Source organism: Entamoeba histolytica, genomic scaffold (genome assembly GCF_000208925.1).
Source record: "Entamoeba histolytica HM-1:IMSS scf_1104750517383 genomic scaffold, whole genome shotgun sequence".
Taxonomy (NCBI): domain Eukaryota; phylum Evosea; order Mastigamoebida; family Endamoebidae; genus Entamoeba; species Entamoeba histolytica.
Genome location: NW_001915004.1, coordinates 20414 through 41777, shown reverse-complemented (window position 1 = coordinate 41777; position 21364 = coordinate 20414). Strand labels below are relative to the sequence as shown.

Sequence of the window (21364 nt, the reverse complement as noted above, 5' to 3'; positions counted from 1 at the left end):
AAATAAATCATCATTTGATATTATTATTATATTTGATAATAAATTATATTATATATTAAATACATCATATTTCTTTATTATTTATCTTTCTTTTCTTTTTATTATTTCATATATTAAATTATTATTCATTCATTTATTATTTATTATTTATATTTCATTTATTAAATAAAATGAAAATGAAATTATAAAATATCAATTAAATATTCATGAATAATAATTTATTAATATTTAATAATTGAAATAATAAATAATAAAGTAACAATAATGATATATTCAATATATTCTTTATTTGATTTGTTCAATATTAGATTATTTTATTTCATTATCATTTCATTGTCTTCATTATTTATTTCATTTATTATTTCATATTCATTTATTATTTTTTAAAATCAAATAAACAATAATATTGATATTCATTCATCATATTCATTTAATATAATAAATATACACAACATTTCAGAATAAATAATGAATAATTAACATTGAAAATATTGATTTATTCAATATTTTGTTCAACATAAAATCAATAAAACATATATTTTGATAATACACAAATGAAATAATAAAGAAATATACAATACTCAAGAACTAATAAAAAAGAAATAAAAAGAATGAATAAATGAATATAAAATTGATAAATAATAGAAGAAAGAAATAGAAAAACAACGAAAACAAATAATATAAAAAGAATATAAATATATAAAAGAATAAAAAGAAAGTAGAAGAAGAATATAAAAATAATAAATCACAAAGAGATGATAAAAGAAGAAAAGAATGAAAATGGTGTATTTTTAATGTAAAAATTAGAAATATGAAATAACAAGTGTCTAATTTAATGATTCAAAATGATTAATATTGTTTTATTGAAAAAAAATATTTTACTCTTTTTATTTTTATTATTCATATGTATAATTTCATTATGATGTTTATTATATAATCAATCATAAGTGTTATGTTATTATAACATATAATAAGTGATAAAATATAAATGAAAATGAAATGAATATATAACATAGATAGAATATAAAACAAAAGAATAATAAGAATAAATGATAAATAAAAGGAGAAATGATAATCAATGATATAATAATAAAATCAAAGTATAAAAGATAAAATTAATATTAATATAAATCAAAAGAGAATAAATATAAAATGAAAATAGATATAAATGATAATAATATAAAAGATGAATAAACAAATAATAAAATACATCTAAATATAAAAGAATAACAATAAGAAAATCTAAAGAATATAAACATAAAAATAATAAAATAAGAATAATATAATAATATATAGATAATAAGAAGAATACAATGATATAAATAATATAAACAGAGAAATAAATATAAAAATAAATATATAAAAATACGATAGATAAATAACATATAAAGAAAAGAATAAAAATAAATACAAATAATTAAATATGATTCATCAAATCATCTATTTCATTAATATTTCATACAAAATGAATACAATTGATAATAAAATATAAACATAAATATATACAGATTGTATATTTATCATATTTTTTATTTATTTTTATTTTAGGAGCAAAATATAATAAATGGAAAATTCTATGGATGCAAATTTTTTTGCATCTTTTTTCTTTTTTGTAAATTATTTAGATGCATTTTTTCTTTGCTAATTTTCGTACCCTTTAAATATCTTATATGATTAATATTTGAAGATAAAATGAAAAATATCAATCTAAATAAAAATAAATCCAAGAATGTGTTATTATCATTATATATTAATATTTCTATTTTGAATAAATTCTATAATGAAATATAATTTACGCAGTATTATTCTGTTTAATATTATCAATTGAATTAGATCTTCTTGTTTATTATAATTGTAATTCATTTCATGTTTATTATATTCATTGGTATTGTAAAATCATGTAGTTGTAGTTAATTGTGTATTAAAAAGCATATTTTAAAAGTTGATTGAAGTTATTAACTTCATCATTTTCTAAAAAATAAAATTAATGTTAAAATATATCGTTTACAAAGTGATATGATGAACCAACAAACTAATAAGACTCAACGAATATACAAATATATTTAAATTAACAATACTAATTAAATAATGTTGTTATTTTAACATATTCATGTTTAAAAGTAAAACATTTTGATTATTAAGTGTATTGAAATGTATTCTAAGTTTAACACTATGAATAAATGAACATGTTTTAAATTCAATTTATTAATATTTGACCTGACTATTCATTTATTAGTGCCAGCTTTAACGTTAAATGATGTGAATGAACTTAATTAATTTGTTGAATAATCAAAAACAAAGAATGATAGAAATGAACATAAAGTATAAATATGAAAGAAGTTAATAATGTTATAATAACTATACCATGTATTACATTAACATATAAAATGATAGTTACAATGGCAATAGATGAGAGAAGAAAATATATGAAATAAATAAAAAAAATATTCATTAAAAGATGATGAAATAGAAAGATTAATGAGAAATAATTGAAGAATAACATGAGAAAATGATGTATTGATAATTTTCTAAAGAATAGATGAAATATTAATGTTGATTAACTTTAATTAGACTGTGTAAAATATATTCATTCATTTATTATAAAAAACAATGATATCTCATCAAATACAATTGATGAAAAGAAATAGTATTCACATTAAAAATAAACATTATTATTCAATTGATTGTCTTTTATATTATTCTTCCTTTTTCTTTCAACCTATTTCTTTTATAAAATACATTCAATTATATTATTATCCTTTTTAGTTATCAGTTATTTTAACTTCAATCTTACCATCTTCATATCCTATCTTAATTTTACTCTTCTCTTTCATCACTCCTCCTATTATTGATTTTGTTATTTCTGTAACAACTGTCTTTTCAATATATCTTCGCATTGGTCTTGCTCCATATGCTATTGAATATCCTGCTTTAATGATTCCTTCTATTGCTGCTTCCGTCATTTCAACTTCACTTCCTGGATATCTCTTTTTAATGACTTTAATCACTTCTCCCATTTGTAATTTAACTATTTCTTTCAATTCTTTCTCTGAAAGTGGTGAAAATACTATAATATCATCCATTCGATTGAGAAACTCTGGTTTAAACGACTTCTTCACTATTTCCATGACTTGTTCTTTAACTTGTTCATCAACTTGTCCTGTTGTTTCTACTCCTTTCATTATTATTTCACTTCCTAAATTCGATGTCATAATCACAACCGTATTCTTAAAATCAACTGTTCTTCCTCTTCCATCTGTTAATCTTCCTTCATCCAATAATTGTAATAACACATTAAATACTTGTGGATGTGCTTTTTCAATTTCATCAAATAATATTACACTATATGGTCTACGACGAATTGCTTCTGTTAATTGTCCTCCTTCTTCATATCCAACATATCCTGGTGGTGCTCCTATCAGTCTCGACACACTATGACTTTCCATATATTCACTCATATCTATTCTAACTATATTTTCCTCTGAATCAAACAATTCAGCTGCTAATGCTTTTGCTAATTCTGTTTTACCTACTCCACTTGGTCCTAAAAACATAAAACTTCCTATTGGTCGTTTTTCATTTCCTAATCCTCCTCTACTTCTAATGATTGCATCACTAACTGCTGTCACTGCTTCATCTTGTCCTATTACTCGTTTATGTATTTCACTTTCTAAATTCAGTAATCTTGCTTTCTCACTTTGATTCATTTTAGTAACTGGAATTCCTGTCCATCTACTCACAACTTCTTCTATTTGTGTTGCTGTGACTTGTAATGATATCATTGTTGTTTCTTTATTTTGTTTCTTTAATTCTGCCAATCTCTTTTCTGCTTCTGGTATTGCATAATATTTCAAATCAGCTGCTACTTCTAAATCTTTAGTACTTTCTGCTTTATGTTTCATACTTTCTATTTTTGTTGCAAGTTCTTTCATTTCTTCACTTCCTCCTTTTTCTTTCTCATAATTAATTCGTAACTTTGTTAATTTCTCTTTATTTTCACTCATTTCTTTTTCAATTTCTTTAAGTCTTTCTTCAATAACTTTTTTATGTTCTTCATCCGTTTCTTTAACTTCTCTTTCTAATGCTATTTTCTCCACATTTATTTGTGTTTCTCTTCTTTCTAATCTATCTATTTCTTCTGGTTGTGAATTCTTTTGTGTAAATAATGTAGCACATGCTTCATCAACTAAATCAATTGCCTTGTCAGGAAGAAATCTTCCATTGATGTATCTTTTACTTAATGTTGCTGCTGAAACTAATGCTGAATCCGTAATTGTTAATCCATAATGATTTTCATATTTCTCTCTTATTCCTCGAAGAATATATAATGTATCTTCTACACTTGGTTCACTTACATAAACTTGTTGGAATCGTCTTTCAAATGCTGGATCTTTTTCAACATATTTTCTATATTCCTCTAACGTTGTTGCTCCAATACATCGTAATTCTCCTCTTGATAACATTGGTTTTAAAATATTAGCTGCATCCATTGCTCCTTCTCCTGTTGCTCCAGCTCCTAATACTGTGTGAATTTCATCTATAAACAATATAATAGGTATTTTACTTTCTTTAACTTCTTTTATTACTGCTTTTAATCTTTCTTCAAATTGTCCTCTATATTGTGCTCCTGCTATTAATGCTCCCATATCTAATCCAATAACTCGACATTGCAAATTACTTGGAACATCCCCTTTAACAATTCTTTGTGCAAGTCCTTCAACTACTGCTGTTTTACCAACTCCTGGCTCTCCTATTAAGACTGGATTATTTTTCGTTCGTCTTGATAAAATACGAATAACTCGTTTAATTTCTTCATCTCTTCCAATGATGGGATCCATCTTCCCACTTTCTGCTTGTGCCGTTAAATCATTTCCATATTTCTTCAATGCTTCATATTGACTCTCTGCTTCTTTTGTTTCTACACTTTGTCCTTTTCTCATTTCCATTATCTTTTTGTTAAATTCCAGAACATTAATTCCACTATTTCCTACTATCGTACTAATTTCTTTCTCTTCCATCAATGACATTACTATCACATCAACTGCAAGATATGTATCTCCCATTGTCTTTTGTTTCTCTATTGCTCGTCTTATCACTTGTTGTGTTGTTGGATGAAGTCCAATTTCTACTGGTGGTGGATTTTGAACTGGAATCTTATTCATTCCTTCTTGTATTTCTTTCTTCATTTTACTAACATCACCTCCCATCATCTCGACTATTCGGATAATAATATTCGACTCTTCTTCAACAATTGCATTCATCATGTGAATTGGCATGATATATGCATTCTTTCTTTCAAATGCTTTTTCTTGTGATTCTTTGAACATTTGAACTGTTGCATCTGTCCATTTGTTTGGATCCATACCTTATTTCTAAATGCTAATTATTTCTTCAAGTTCCTTTAAATACTCAGTATGGTTGATGTGTTGGCTTATTGATGTGTTGGCTGTTATTCACACTTTCTTATTCATGTATTCATGTATACGTGGATCAACGTGGATTTATATAAACTAATAATAACATAATTAACAGCAAAAATGACAATGATGAAATGAAGGAATGAGAATGAATGATTATCAAACACTCAAAATAAATGAGTAATTAAATTGTTTTATTAATAAGAGTCTAAATCTATTGATAAATGTTAAGTTATTATTTAAATAATTTTCATTGAGAATAACATATTATTCTAATGACACTCTTATATTTATTTCATTCTTATAACGTTCTTTTTGTTTTTTTCTTAATTCCAATACAAAGCAAATCCAATTTATTCAATTAACCTGATTGTTTCTTACACTATTTAGATCGAAAATAAAGGTTTGGTTAAGAATATAAAAGAATCATTTCTATGTATTTCAAAGTAACTTCTTTGACAACTAAACCAATTTCTTTTTGGATATTTATGCCTTGTCATAGGTAGTGACTTCTGCATTCTGTGATTTGTTTTTCTCACAAGAAATAGAGATATTGTTATGAGAAATATGTATTAGTCTTAAATGTTCATTTTATTTATATTTTATTCTATTTATTGAGAATTATATTGAAGTGTTAAGGAATGAATTTGTAATTTCTTTCTTAGTTTAGGTGTTTTATTTTGAACAATCCATTTCTCTATCACCATACAATATGTAATAACATAATGAAATGAAAAATCAACTTTGTTTTTCGACAGTTGACAAGAACTTTTTAATTTCTTAATAACATCTTGACAATTATTGATTTTGTCGATACACGTCATTCTGGTTATACTACAAACTAATCGAAACACAAAATGAAGTTTAAAGCAAAGACAAAAATGAAGAAACAAAAAAGACAAGTTTAGAAGGGAAATAAAGGATATTTAGATTGTACAAACCTATTTATTTTTAATGAACAAACCAACACAACCAAATGAACAAGGACTTTTCCAAAAAATAACAGACTCCATCAAAGAGTCTCTTTCTCAAAGTATTGGGGTATATGCATCTGCATATGGAGAAGTATTAGAATTATTAAATAAAGAATTTGGTGTTGATGCCATTAGTTCACTTTGTGGACTTCTTTTATTAGAAGGACTTCCAAAACCAGACATTCATGACGTACCAATAATCAAAAATAAAGATTTTTATTATCTTATCATGAAACTTTCTCGACATGTAACAGCAGCATATGGAAGCAAACATGATTCTACATATACATTAGTTAATGAAGAAGAATGTAATAAAGAAGCTAAAGGATATAGTCCAGAAGAAATAGAAATTGCAGCGATTTGTAGTAGAGCAGGGATTTATCCAAATATGTTATTGAGTTTAGTCACATCTCCACCATTATTTGTTGCATCATATTATCTTGCTCTTGATCCGTCATTACATTCATTAATACTTTGTATACGAGGAACTTTTTCTGTCAATGACATTGTTAGTGATATGATATTATATGGCTCTCCTTTTACATACAAAGAAGAAGAAGGTATTGTCCATACTGGAATGTATAAAACAGCACAAGAAACATTAAAATATGTATTTCCTTCATTAGAAAAAGCAAGAAATGAATATCCAAATCTAGATTTAATTATTACAGGACATTCTCTTGGAGGAGGAATTGCTACATTAATTACTCTATTTTTAAATGAACAAAAACCTGAATGGAATATTCATTGTTATGGATTTGCACCTGCTGCTACATTAAGTGAAAACATAGCAATGATGCCAGAAGTAAATGAATTGGTCACATCAATTGTTTTTGATTATGACGTTGTTCCATCATTATCTCTAAATTCATGCAAACGTCTTATTAAACGAATGAATAAAGTGCTTGAACAAGTTGGTTTTGATTATATTAAATATATAGCTAAACTATCACAAGGAATGAAAACAAGTGAAGCAGCAAGACAACTTGTTGAAGAATATGAGAAACCAATTGATGATTCTATTGACGTTATAATTTCTCCACAACCTCTTCTTCCAGGTGGAGAAGTGTACCAAATACTAAGAGAGCCAAACAATATGTTTTCTCTTCAGTTAGTGGCAAATAATGTATTTGGGGAGATTAAAGTATCGAATAGTATGATTGCTGATCATTTACCTACAAATTATATTATTGCAACAACAAAATTGTACAAACAAATGACAAATGAAGAAATTGAAGAAGATAGAAAGAAATTATTTGAACAATGTCTTGAAATGGTATAATAAAAAATAATACATTACTTACATAGATATTGTTTTTATTCATTGTTAATATTTATATATTCCTTTTTTGTTTTTATTTTGAAACAAACTAAGAAATAATTTTCATATTTTATCTATTTTCTCATTTATTATTTATTATTATCCATCATATCCATCAATGGAAAAAATACAAAAAGGATATTCATTTATTGCTAGTATTGGAATAATTATTAATTACAGTATTGGTGTAGGTGTCTTTGGATTACCATTTTCATTTTATTCTGGAGGATTACCATTATCAATGATATTAACAAGTGTAATGTTATTATTAACACTAATTACATCTATGTATACCATTGAAGCAATGACAAGAACATGTAAAAGAAAAACAAATAGTGATGAATTAGATCAAGAAATTTATGACTTTACTTTAATATCAGGAATGTGGCATTCCAAACAAGGAAAAATATTAACAAGTATTTTAATTATTGTTGTTAATTATTGTTATCTTTGGGGATATGTTGCTACTGGAAGTAATACATTAATGACAATGTATTGGTTATTTAAAAATCAACCACAAATGTGTGATACTCAAACATGGAATTCACATTGTAATTTATCATATTACATTTGTGTTGCTGTATTTATGGTTCTTACTGTTCCTTTAGCTTATGTTAATTTATCTCAACAAGGATTTCTTCAATTGTTTATGGCATTTTATAGAATAATTATGTTTAGTATTTTATTAATTACTATAACAATACAATTATTCCATGGTCCAGTACAACTTGGTAATCATAAAATAGATACAGCATGGACAAATGAATGGAAATGGGGAAATTTTGGTATTTTATTTACTCATATCTCTGTTGCATTCAGTCTTCAATCATGTTTACCTGATGCGTTACAACCAGTTGGAAATAAAAAACAAGTTGGTTTAGTTACAATTATTGGGTCATTAATTTCAGGGATAATTTATATTTTGGTTGGTGCTTTATGTGCTTCAGTATTTACTGCATCTTCAACAAATCCAGTAACAATTAATTATGAGTATTATACTGGTAGAAATGGTGGGTTTGGTATTGGAAATCCAACAGTCATTGGTTATATTATTCGATATGCTATTCTTATATTCCCAATTGTTAATATCCTCAATGAATATCCTCTTGTTTGTTATACCCTTGCAACAAACATTTCTTCTACTCTTCCTAAATCATATGGTGGTAAATGGAGAAAATATGCAATTATATCTTGTGCTGTCTTTCCACCATTTGCTTTAGCTTGTCTTGTTGGGAGCGTTAAAACAATAGCAAGTTTAACAGGTATAGTCGCTTTTATTCTCAGTTATGTTTTTCCTTGTGCATTTGTATTAGCTTCTCGTAGAATATCAGTTGCAAGAAATGGTATAGAAGCATTAAAGAATAGATTTTATTCATGGTATTCTACAACAACCATCGTTGTGATTGTCTTTGTCATTTGTTCTATTCTTTCAATTATATCTACAACTTTTGTGTTATATAACGTTTTTAAGTCTTTGGTGTGATTCTTTAGAATGATAGAGATAATAATTAACTTCTTTTTCTCAAATGAAAAATTTCAATTATTAATACCATGAATCAGTTTGATCTTATCAAAAAGTTCAGCAGGGACATTTGTTGGAATGGATGGGTTTTGATTTTGATAGTGAAGATATTGTTGTGCAATATGATGGATAGCCCGTAACTTGTTGAAATTAAAATGACCTGACTTAGCAATAAAGGAAGCATACATTTCATCACCGACAAGAAGGTCTTTTGTTAAAATACCAATAAATGGAATTAATGGAGTTTGAGACTTAGAAATTTCTGTTCTAAGAGCTTTATAGTTATCATTAAAAGAACAAAGAACATCAAATTTTTCAATAGAGACTTGAGTTTCTTTAGAAAGATTACTTTTTAGATAATCGAAGTCTTGAATTTTATGAAGGGCAAATACAATAGCACATAACCCAAAGAAATTTCTTTGTTCATAAAAACGTTCAGCTGTTTTCATTATAAAATTGAAGAAAGCAGATTGAAAACTCATTGAACAATCTTTAATCATTGAAGAAAGTGTTTCTGAAAGCCAATTGAAAGATGTTGTCATAAATTTAATATTTGGAGTTGCAGTAGGTTTTTTAGTAAAGAATTGAACAATCTCTGCTTCCGTAATTCTTGAAAAAAGAACGGTATGAACATAAGTCATCATATCACTGAAATAAATATGGTCATTAAATCCTGTACAAAAATCTCTTGATGAGAATGTAAACATTTGTGTTATTGGTTCATAAATTGGTGAATTTTTTAATTTACGAGCATTTTCTAACATAATTGTTACTTCTTTTTTCAATGACTCATTAACATCTTTTTTCCCAATCTTTAAGAAAGATTGAATACGACTAAGAGTACCTTCAACTCGAGTAAATTGAAATGGATCTTCCATTAACCATTTTTGGAGAGTAATTAAAATATTTTTTGTTGCTTGTTTTGATATAGAGTCATTTGGTTTTCTAGGAATTAATTTTTGTATTACACCATCAATAGGTTCAAATAATGTGATAGTATTAACAAATACATCTCGCATTTCTGGATCAAAAGGTATTTCTGTTTGAAGTAAATTTGTAAATTCTTCAATAGTTCCAGAATTCATTACAATTCTACCTTTTTCATTAGAAAACCATGAAGACCATGTTAATGGCTCTCCTATCTTTGTTTCTTCATTCATTCTATCTAACAGATCTTCTAAATATTCAGTTAACTTCTTATTCCACATATATTCTTCGGTACCTTTGTTTAATCCTATTTTCATACTTTTTAAAAGAGTAGTAATTTCAGAAATATATCTGAGTGGTGAAAAAACTACAGAAAGAATATCACTTCTACGTTCAAAGACTTTCTTACTAATTTCAGATGGGATTTTGTCTTCATATTGTTTCCATGGATTAATTAATGAAGTATACCATTGTGGTGATTTCTCATGAAACGCAGCAAAGTGTTGTGCAAGTGAAATAAAATTTAAGACTGTGTCATCAAAAAATCTATAAAGTTTTTCTCCATAAGTGTCAGATCTATAAAAACAAGAATATTGTCGTGTAAGAATGGCATTAAGTGAGTTTAATTTAGGAATTAAAATTTTTAATTCTTTAATAATAGGTTCTAATGAAACATTTAATGATGGTTGAAGTTCTGCACAAGACCCTGTTCGTTTTAATGACCTACGACCTGATTTAGATTTCTCTCCAATAGTCTCTGCAGCCATAATAGGATTATAATAATACTCATTTAATGCTTCAATTTGATTGACTAGTCTTCTTGTTTTAATGATTATTGAACCAAATTTACTACACTCAGGTTGTCTTCCTACTAATATAAATCCATTACCTGCAGTCATATTTCTTCCTTCACAAGGACCAAGAACGTCCCAATAATATTTAAGTTTTTCTCCTTCTCCTTCTTTCTTTAAGACACAAACTTTAAATTCTTCATCTTCACCATAAATATCATAAAATCCAGAATATATTCTTAACATTTTATGTGGGACAACTACACCATCGCAATTTTCTACTTCTCCATTTGATTTTAATCCCCATAGTTGCTTGGTTCCTGCTATATCAATAAATAATGACTTTGGTGAGAATTTTGGATTTGAATATATTCTTCCACTTTCTAACAACGTTCCTTTTAATTCATTTTGAACTGAAATCCTCACAATCCTTTCAGAATATCCAAATCTTTTCTTTTGTCCTTTCGTTAATTGATAACATTCCCCAAATCTATCAAGAATAAAAACTTCTTTATCATTTCCAGTTATTTCTTCTGGAGCAACAATTCCTTCTACATTAGAATATTTCTTATCTTTCCCTTTCCCAATTTTACCTTTATGAATAAAATAAAATGAATCTGGGCCTTGACAAATATAGTTTGAACTTCTACTTATCCCAAAAGTTGGTGATGGGTTAGGATTTTCTGGTGATGAATAATAAACATGGTCATCACAAATATAAAAAATTCTATTACCAGCAACAAAGACATCACGTGCCCCTTGAGTTTCTACATAATATGGACATGTACCAACAATTTGTATTTCCGTATTTTCCTTTTCAATTCTTGGTGTTAGTGTTTGTCTACTTAAATAAGTAGACCCGCCATTTGATGAAGAGCCTTCTGGAATATTTTCCTCAAAACTTAGTTGACTCTCTGGAATAGGTTGGTCTGGGTCTCTAGGATTAGGAATAAATGTGGTAGATCTACGAGACTTATTCATTATCAGTTTTTTAGTTTCAATATAATAAAAAAGGTTATAAAAACTTCTACTCCTGATTCATTTTTTGTTTTAATTTTTGGAAAGAGTAAAAATTGTGTTTTATCTTGTGATTGCAAACGAAGAACCTTTAAAAAGTTCTACCAAACCAAGAATTATAAGTTCAAATAACACAAAAATAATAATCCACAAAAAATAAAAAAATAGAAGGAAAGAAGAATAAAAAGAAGCATAAAAATTGATCTAAACAATTCTTCTCATAATCAATCATGTCCACACCAGGTCTCACTAGCTCTTCAAATTTAAACTTTTCTGATAGTTCTGAGGATAAAAACCATACTGCTGAATATGTTGTTGGATATATTATGTTAGGTATTTGTGCATTATTCCTTTTGATTTCTATTGGAGAAATTATTGGTAAGACTATCTATAGAATTAGGCACAAGAAAGATGAAGCGGATGTTATTCCACAGGCTGCTGAAGATGGTGATGATGGAAATTAAGTTGTTTGAATAACAAAACGTGGCAGTTTGAAGAACCTATTTAATTGAATGAAAACTGACACAAACCTTATCAATTTACTTTTGTTATGTTTATTAAGTAATACTAGAGCGCTTTTATACCATAAAAAATTGCAGCCATTACAACTGTCAATAAAAGCATAATATCTACAAATACAATAAATAATGTAATGTGATAAATTGATGACAGTTTTTGAGATGTTCTATACTTTCTCATATAAACCAAGCTAAAGACTAAAAATGGAGGAAAACAAATGCCGAGAACAAGAAAGATAATCATACATACTTTCTTTTTATTTGTAGCGTGAATTTCTTTCATAATTTCTTTCGTTTCAGTCTTTTCATAATTTTCAAAATTTTCATATGTCACTTGTAAATTATCTAAGTACTCTTGAAACATATCAGGTGATGCACTCAATGTCACTATACGTCCTAGCTCTTGACCATTTTGTAAATTTCCTTTTAGCTCTTTTGAGTTTGGATTAGTTAAATTCTTTGGCAATTTTTTATACATCATTTGTTGGTCATTGAATTTATTGATATTTTCCTCATTGTCCATTTCAACGAATTGATCATAACTCATAGATACTGTAATATCGAAATGAATTTCTAGTGAAAAGAAAATTGGCGTTTTTTTTTCATAAAAAAACAGAAAATTTAAAGTCAAATTATTAAACGTTATATATAACAAATTATTAGAGATACAAACAAAAAACAAAGAAAAGAAAAACTATCAAAAAATAAAAGTATTAAGGGGGTGAATGTCAAGTAATTTTCATAGAAAACAACTTCAAACGAATAATATTCCAAGGGCACAAGGTGGAAGACTTAAAAATTGGAAATGTACATATCCAGGATGTAATGAACCAGCTAAAACGAGATATAATTGTTATTCACATGTATGGGATACACATTTAAGATATGAACAATCAGTAAGAACAAATGAATTAGCGTCATGTTACAAGGACATTAAAAATAAAGATTCAATAAAGGTTATGTGTGATAAGTATATGTCAAAATTAGTTGAAGTTCCCTATCCTTTTGAATTTGAAATGAAAACATCAAATAAATCTGAATTGTCAGTTATTGAAGAACAAATGCCAAGTGGTTTTTTGAATCAAGACAATAATATTAATAATATTAATATTACTATGAATGATTCTTATCCAATAGAATATAATGAAATTCCAATTAAAGAAAATAATACAGAAGATAGTATTAATGAACAAAACTTTATTGAGATTATTCAAATGAGTCAAGCATTAAAACAACTTCATGTAATTGGTGAAATATTTGCTGAGAATGGATTTTTAACAAGATCAGACCAAAGAACAAAGACAGATATTGCTAATCTTAACAATTCATTAGATCTTATTATGCAATTAAGAGGAGTTACTTTTAAATATAAAGGAACTGAACAAAGAAAATATGGATTTATTGCACAAGAATTAAAACAAGTTTTACCAGACCTTGTTCGTGAAGACACACAAGGATTATACATTGATACACAAGGTATTTTACCAATACTAGTTGAATCTCTCAAACAATTAAATCAAAATGTAGAAGAATATAAAAATCAAAATAATGAAATATTAGAACTTCAAGAACGAGTTGATAAAGCAATGGAACATTTATATAAATTAAAAACAGAAAATGATAATCAAAATAAAGAATTACAAGAACAAATTCAATTAGAAGAAGAGGTTGATAAAAAGAAAAAAGAAAATCCAATATGGTATAAAATTAGGACATTATTAGGTCCACCCCCATTTATTCTTTTTGCATGTCTTTTTTCAACATTTTTTATAATAGTTATTCCAATTATCTTTAGATCATTTTATTTCCTTATTTCATTCTTTGGAACATTAACGATTGTTTTGTGGTTTGCTGTGGCATTAAATTGGAAAGATATTAAAGTCTTCTTAAAAGAAGGAAAATCATTTATTCCTTCACTTATTGGTTGGAAAATTCAACACTATGTTGTTTGGTTTATTCTATTTTCACTATTTCTTGACTGTGCTATAAGTAATATGGTTATTGGACAATATGTATTTATTTTTGTTGGATTATATAGTCTTGCAGCATTTTTAACACTATCATTTACTATGTTTATTAGTAATAATGCTCCAAGTTGTGTTCCAACTCAATTTTTACTAGTTCCATTAGTTTTAGTTCAGGCAATAGGAATTGCATCATTAGTATTATCAATGGTTTATCAACCATTTAATGAAAATTTAGAAATGAATAAACTACTCACCACATATGATCTTGTTATAACTGAAAATATTGATATTGATTTACCATTACTTCCTGTATCTTGGAATTGTTTTAATCCAAAATTTAGATGTGACCCAGAATTACCTGATGGAATTTCATTAAGTTATGATAAAGTAGGGCATTTACCTAGGATTAGTGGAATTATTAAATCTATTGAATATAATAATCAAAGTACAATAGAAATTCATATTGATGCAATCTGTAGTGGGTATATTGTAGTTAAATATCCAAAAATTAATTTACATAATTGTGCTAAAGACTTAGATAATTCTCATTGCATAGATCCAAAATGTGCTTATTGTAATGTACTATCAAATTCATCATTAAATCATTGTTTTCCATGTACTTCATTAGCAAATCAATTATGTCAAAAAGATAATGGAACTTCTTCTTGTTCAATAAAATAATAACCATAATCTATATTGTTTTTTTTTTATTTATTTTAAGCATTATTTATACACATCATTTTCTTAATAATCCATAGCTTTTCTTCTTTTAGAAAGTATTTCTTGTAATTCACTTCCATCATCATTTGTTTCAGTGGTTGATTTTTTCATTATTCTAGGATTAATTGTTTGTCTTGTTAATGTTGTTTTCTTTTGTGTTGGTAATAAACTTGTTGATGATGCCTTTCTTTGTACAATAACAGGACTAGATGTTTTATGCTGTTCTACATCTACTTTTGGATGTTGTGGAATTGGTTTTTTTATTGATATAGATGGAGAGGTGTTTTGAGAGAGAACTTCTTGATGAGGCTTATTTGAATTACCATGAGTTTGTTGAGGAATTGATTTATTTGTTTCTGTAGAAGCAGTTGATCTTTGTGGAGTTCTTCCACCAACCATAGAAATACGAGGTACTTTTTGTTGATTGATTGGATCAGCATATCTAGGAAATAGTTCATTAAAATGATTGATGTAATTTGTTAATAAATTTAATAATGAAGGAAGTGCATATTGTCCATTTTCACCTTCTGAAATAGAAAATACAGAAGGTGTTAAACATACAGAGAGATTTTTAGACCCCATTGAATTTATTTTTTCATTTTGAGCAATTTTATAGCATAGTCGAAGTAAATGAATGAATAATGTTTTTAACTCTTCAGGTAATTGATCAACTGCATTTTTCATTAATTCAATACTACTTTCTCCAGTATTTTGGATAGTTGTCATGCGTTCAGCCAATTCCATTGTTTGTGATTGATTGAAAATATGATTTGGTAATTCTCTTAAAAACTTTTTATAAACTGCAGCAGTAACGTCAGGAGGTAATTCAAGAAAGTTTGTTACAGACATTCTCATATAAATTTCCTGAATAACATTTGCAGTAGCTGTTGATTCACGAAAAATTCCTTTAGTATTTAATCCATTTTTCATTAAACACATATGAATATTTTCTATAACTCTTGGAAGATCTCTTGTAGTTCTATTTTCTTCTTTAAGAATAGCAGAAATAGGAACATTAGCATAAGTGACTGTTTGAGGTTGTGATTTAAGTTTTTCATCAGTTATTCTCTTATTAATCGTTTCCTTCATTCGTTTAAACTTATCACTTTCTTCAATAAAAGTAATCCCCATTCCAAAGTATTTATAATAATTATCTAACATATCTGTAAACATTTTTGTTATTGTCAATGATGTTGTTGTTGATAAACTATGATACAATGTAATAATTTTTTCATTCACTATATCCCCTTGTTTTGCTATTAAATATAAATATTTAACCCCTCTAATTTTATAGACAAAGATATATTTTATAATAAAACAAACATTTTTGTGAATATCCTGCAGATTTAAATTCCTTTTCTATTTCTTTGAATTTCATATCTAATGAATCTAATACACCACTGAATAATTCAGAGACATGTGAAGCAAACATTTGCGTGGAATTATTGATATAACTCAATGCACTAATAATAACTTCTCCATCTTCTGGAACAAATCCAACAGAATTATTATAGAATGTTGCTTCTATTAAATCTGTTTCTTTTCTTAATACTTTATTCATTGTATTATATACTTCATTCCATTCTTTAATAAAATCATGTTGTTTTGTCCAAAAGTTATTAATCACACTAAATTCTTTAAATTTAGTCTCCCCTATAATATGAAGTTGATTATCAAGAAGACTTTGATTAGCCATGAGATAGAGATTAAAATTAAAAAGTTCAAATCATAAAAAATATGATAAATAAAAATCTTCATATTTCTTTTGTTTTTTTTTTTATTTTAACTTGTCGTTGTTCTTTATTTTGAATTAGTATTTAATATTGAAAAAAAAAACTTATTTATTGTTCTTTTCTATAAAATTATATTATCGTTTTGTGAAAAATACATTACCTTAACATATTCTTATCAATTACTCAATCATTCTGTTTCCATTTTCATTTCATCTGAATCTTCACCATCCTCATCTTCTTCTTCAAGAGTAGGTTCATAAATACTCTTTCTCAACTTAACTATTTCATTGCTAAATCATAAAAACATGTTAAACAAACTCAGATCAAAACACCAAACGGAAAATCTAAAATATTGTTATCAATAAATTCAGAAACTTTCATTAAATATTCATCAACTCTATGATTTAATTGTTTGAGCTCTTCAATTTCCTTTTTTAGTTGTTCATCACTTTCCATAGTCATTAAGTCTTATTTGTTAGTATTATTCTCTATAAAACTAAGACTTAAAGTTATTATAATTTATTATTAAAAATTTATCTTTATAACTTTTTTCCTAAACCCATACTATTTAAACCCATCTTTTTTATCTTTTCTTTATTATTCCGAAGTCTTAAGATCTACTATGCCGGTTCGATTTTAATCATTATGATTAATGCAGAACCAATTGCCTTGAAAAGGGTGTAAATGGTTAGTGATTGAGTCATAACTTCGGTAAATTAACTAGGTATGATGCATCCCACATTATTTTAGAATAGTGTGGTGTTAAAGTCATATTTCATTTTATTTGTTATCTTTTAAACATATAAGTTAAAGAACATTAGTTTAAATTGTAAACTATCATCATAATTAAATGAATTGATTTTCAATTATTTTGTTATTTATTTTTTGTTATTTATTTTAATATATATTTTTGTTCTTTTCTAAAGAGTTAAAAAAGAAAACAGTAAAAATAAACTTTTAATGTAAATTTTAATAATTAAAAAATCATCTTAAAAAACTGAGTCAAAAGATTAAGAGAAATGGGATGTGGATCATCTGCCCCTGAACCAGCACCAGTACAACAACGACCTCAACCAAGAAAAGTTGATCCTGCAGTTGAAGAACGTAGAAGAAAAGAAAAAGCAGAAGAAGCTAAATGGGTAGAAATTGCTAAAAAGCAAGGACCTCCTGAACCAAAAATTCCACAGTTACCACCTAATCCTACAGAACAACAATACAAACAATTTATGATTGATAGATTTGAACATGAAGGATGGGAAAATCAAATTATCTTATTAGCAAGAAAATTAAGAGCTGAAAATCAAGCACATTAAATGGTTATGTATAATGCTAATTTAGCTTTTTTATTATTATATTTAGCTTTTATAATGGTATGTATTTTCAATTTCATCAATTTCTTCTTTTCTTAAAAAAAAAACTTTTCTTTGAAAAATACTAACTTAAATTATACCATAAATTATCATGCTACCTTTAAATAATGTCCATTGTATTATTAATCAAATTAATAATCTCCAATGTCTGATTAATCTTTGTTTTGTTTCAAAGAGATTTCGTCTCAATATCACTTCAAGAAAGGAAAATGTTGTTTCTATTTCTGATTCAAATCTTTTTTCAAATCTCAATTCTTTACGATTATTATCTCCTAATGATAAACTAATCAATGGTATTGATACAACAATTGTAGATTATCCAATCACTTATGCTCAATTTAAATTAATGTGGAAAAATAATATGTCATTTCGTCATGTCTTATTAAAACATCATGACATCAACTCAATTCAAACCTCTCAACCAATTATCAATTTCGTTGTTCCAAATATTATTAAAAGTATTCATGAACGTTGTTTTGTTGGATATACCCAATTGTCTTCAATTACTCTTTCTCCACCAATACACAAATTAGGTATGTATGCTTTTGACAATTGTTCTTCACTTCAGAAAATTAATCTTCCATCATCACTCATCGAAATAGGCAGTCATGCCTTTAAAGGAATTTATCCAAATGCTCAATTCACTTTTAATGGGGATGTATGTTATGCTAATATTCCTTTATTTGTTTCAAAACAATTGATAAAACAAGGAGTTCAATGTCCAAATATTCAATTTACTCAAGAAGATTTTATGGGTAGTGATCAATTAAATATAACAATTCCTTCATGTTGTAAGTCTATAGGCAGTGATTGTTTTTGTCGTTGTTTTAATTTAACTTACATAAACCTTCCATGTTCAATAACATCATTAGAAACAAATTGTTTTAGAGAATGTTCTTCAATTTCAACTCTCTCAATCCCATCTTCATTAATTTCAATAGGAAATGGTTGTTTCTTTAATTGTGTTTCTTTAACTTCTTTGTCGTTTCCTGATAATTTGGTTTGGCTTGGTATTGATTGTTTACGTGGATGTTCTTCTTTGGTATCACTTCATCTTCCTTCTTCTTTATCTTCATTGGGAAGAAGTTGTTTAGAAAAGTGTTCTTCATTAACAACATTAACTCTACCTAGTTCTCTCCGTTTTTTAAGTAGAAGTTGTTTTGAAAAATGTACTTCTTTGAAACACCTTGCTTTACCAACAACAATGACATCTATTGGAGATGGTTGTTTTTACAATTGTTTATCAATGACATCCATTACTATTCCTTCTTCTGTACAAGTTTTTGAGAGGTTTTGTTTTGGTAATTGTTCACAACTTTCAGGGATGGGAAATATTCCTAAAGAGTGTTTTAAACAACGACCAATAAAGTGTTAATTTACTATTATTTTTTAATAAGAATTACTATTAAAATAACATTAAAAGGTTTTGAGTCTAAACAAGAAATGAACTAAGAATACTTTAAATCTTTGAACAGTCAGTGTATTATGACATTGATTTTAATTCTTTTTATTTTACAAATGTCTAATGCTTTGTATAATCTTAATTATACTAATTTTGAAGAAGCATTAAAACAAAATCAATATATTTTTGTTAAATTTACAATCAGTAAGAATTGTCCATTTTGTGTTGATTATACTCGTGAGTTTAATCAATTATCTATGTTTATGGATATTCCATTTGGTGCAGTGATTTGTGAAGATAAAGATATTGAGTTATGTGAAAAACAAAATATCACCGTTTTACCAACTTCAATCTTATACAAAGATGGTAAACAATATCGGTCATTATATGGAATGTATGAATATGGTAATATTAAACAATGGGTTAAAAATATGTTAGAACCAACATATATTGAAGTTAAAAATGAAGAAGAAATTAAGTCATATAGAACCAATAATATGGTTCTTATTACTTCATATTTCCCAAGTAGAAGTGATGAACAAGAGTATCATTCTATGTTACAATATATTTCTAATGATGTTAAAAGATTTAAACAACAATTTATTTATATTATAAGTGATAAATATAAAAAACCAACTATAGTAATTAATTCAATTACATCTGAAGAAGATGAATATTCATTAGAATTTGAATTAGAAAGAAATCAAACAATATTGGAATATAAATTATTATTAGGATTTATTCCACTATTTTCTTCATTAAATACAATTCAAAATCTATTAGAACAAATAGAAACACCAATATTACATTATATTTATGATACTAAAATGTTAAAATCAACTCTTATGAAAGAAATAGCTAAAAAATATCAATTAAAACTTCCTTTTGTTACTGAAAGAGCACAAGAATCAAAAGTATTAGCTGGACATAGTCAACAAATATATCCATGTATTTCAATTAGTTTTGGATTACAAGTATATTCAATGAATGAAAGTACTGAAATTACAAAAGAAAGTGTTGAAAGTTTTATTGAAAATTTCTTTTCAGGAAAACTTCAACCAGAAAAGAAACATAGAACATCTAATCCACAACTTCTTTCACATCAACCACCAATTATTACTTCTGATATTTATGATGAATATACCAAAGAAGATGCTGCTATTGTTATATGTCCATTTTCATTTATTAAATGTCAAGAATATATTCTCTCTGTAATGAAAGGAATATATCAAGCATTTGAAAATACTCCAATCAAATTTGGTGTATTAGACATAGAAGAAGATGACATTATTCCAGTAGAACAAATTGTTTCATATCCAACTATTGTACTTGCTACTAAAGATGTTAATAAAACTCATATCATTATAAAACCTATAACTAGTTTTGATCCAATAGAAGTTATTAATGAAATTAATCTTCATTGTCAATTTAAATTAATTTTAAATAATAATGAAGTAGTTCAATTAAGAAAAAGTGTCGAACAAATAGTTGCTGTTATTAGAGCAAATGAAATTGTTGAGAATGAAAATAAAAATACACAAAATCAAGAAAGTAATCAACAAAATGATTTAACAAATAAAGAAAAGAACAAAGAAGAATTATAATGAATTAATTTCATTTTATTTTATATTTTAACTCATTTGTTTTTGTTATTTTGTTCATTTAAACAATTAAAATGAATAAAA

The 21364-nt window shown here is 26.3% G+C and overlaps 9 protein-coding genes across 9 annotated transcripts; 5 read left to right on the top strand and 4 right to left on the bottom strand.

Annotated features, from left to right (window-relative positions):
• Positions 1-2762: 2762 nt before the first annotated feature.
• EHI_072140 (heat shock protein, putative) lies at positions 2763-5363 on the bottom strand (the record flags this gene model as incomplete). The annotated part of the gene is made up of 1 exon (XM_647538.2): positions 2763-5363. One exon carries the CDS (start codon positions 5361-5363, stop codon positions 2763-2765), a length of 2601 nt encoding a protein of 866 aa, XP_652630.1.
• Positions 5364-6371: 1008 nt separating this feature from the next.
• EHI_072130 (lipase, putative) lies at positions 6372-7673 on the top strand (the record flags this gene model as incomplete). Its single annotated transcript, XM_648361.1, has 1 exon — positions 6372-7673. One exon carries the CDS (start codon positions 6372-6374, stop codon positions 7671-7673), a length of 1302 nt encoding a protein of 433 aa, XP_653453.1.
• Positions 7674-7830: 157 nt separating this feature from the next.
• Positions 7831-9195, top strand: EHI_072120 (amino acid transporter, putative; the record flags this gene model as incomplete). Its single annotated transcript, XM_648362.2, has 1 exon — positions 7831-9195. The coding sequence occupies one exon, from the start codon at positions 7831-7833 to the stop codon at positions 9193-9195; it is 1365 nt and encodes a 454-aa protein (XP_653454.2).
• Positions 9196-9248: 53 nt separating this feature from the next.
• Positions 9249-11933, bottom strand: EHI_072110 (uncharacterized protein; the record flags this gene model as incomplete). Its single annotated transcript, XM_648363.1, has 1 exon — positions 9249-11933. The coding sequence occupies one exon, from the start codon at positions 11931-11933 to the stop codon at positions 9249-9251; it is 2685 nt and encodes an 894-aa protein (XP_653455.1).
• Positions 11934-12536: 603 nt separating this feature from the next.
• EHI_072100 (uncharacterized protein) lies at positions 12537-13034 on the bottom strand (the record flags this gene model as incomplete). Its single annotated transcript, XM_001913848.1, has 1 exon — positions 12537-13034. The coding sequence occupies one exon, from the start codon at positions 13032-13034 to the stop codon at positions 12537-12539; it is 498 nt and encodes a 165-aa protein (XP_001913883.1).
• Positions 13035-13212: 178 nt separating this feature from the next.
• Positions 13213-15135, top strand: EHI_072090 (uncharacterized protein; the record flags this gene model as incomplete). The annotated part of the gene is made up of 1 exon (XM_648365.1): positions 13213-15135. One exon carries the CDS (start codon positions 13213-13215, stop codon positions 15133-15135), a length of 1923 nt encoding a protein of 640 aa, XP_653457.1.
• Positions 15136-15198: 63 nt separating this feature from the next.
• Positions 15199-16870, bottom strand: EHI_072080 (RhoGAP domain containing protein; the record flags this gene model as incomplete). The annotated part of the gene is made up of 2 exons (XM_001913847.1): positions 15199-16430; positions 16498-16870. 2 exons carry the CDS (start codon positions 16868-16870, stop codon positions 15199-15201), a joined length of 1605 nt encoding a protein of 534 aa, XP_001913882.1.
• A 1498-nt stretch (positions 16871-18368) lies between these two features.
• Positions 18369-19652, top strand: EHI_072070 (uncharacterized protein; the record flags this gene model as incomplete). The annotated part of the gene is made up of 1 exon (XM_648367.2): positions 18369-19652. One exon carries the CDS (start codon positions 18369-18371, stop codon positions 19650-19652), a length of 1284 nt encoding a protein of 427 aa, XP_653459.2.
• A 143-nt stretch (positions 19653-19795) lies between these two features.
• Positions 19796-21283, top strand: EHI_072060 (uncharacterized protein; the record flags this gene model as incomplete). The annotated part of the gene is made up of 1 exon (XM_648368.2): positions 19796-21283. The coding sequence occupies one exon, from the start codon at positions 19796-19798 to the stop codon at positions 21281-21283; it is 1488 nt and encodes a 495-aa protein (XP_653460.2).
• Positions 21284-21364: the final 81 nt, after the last annotated feature.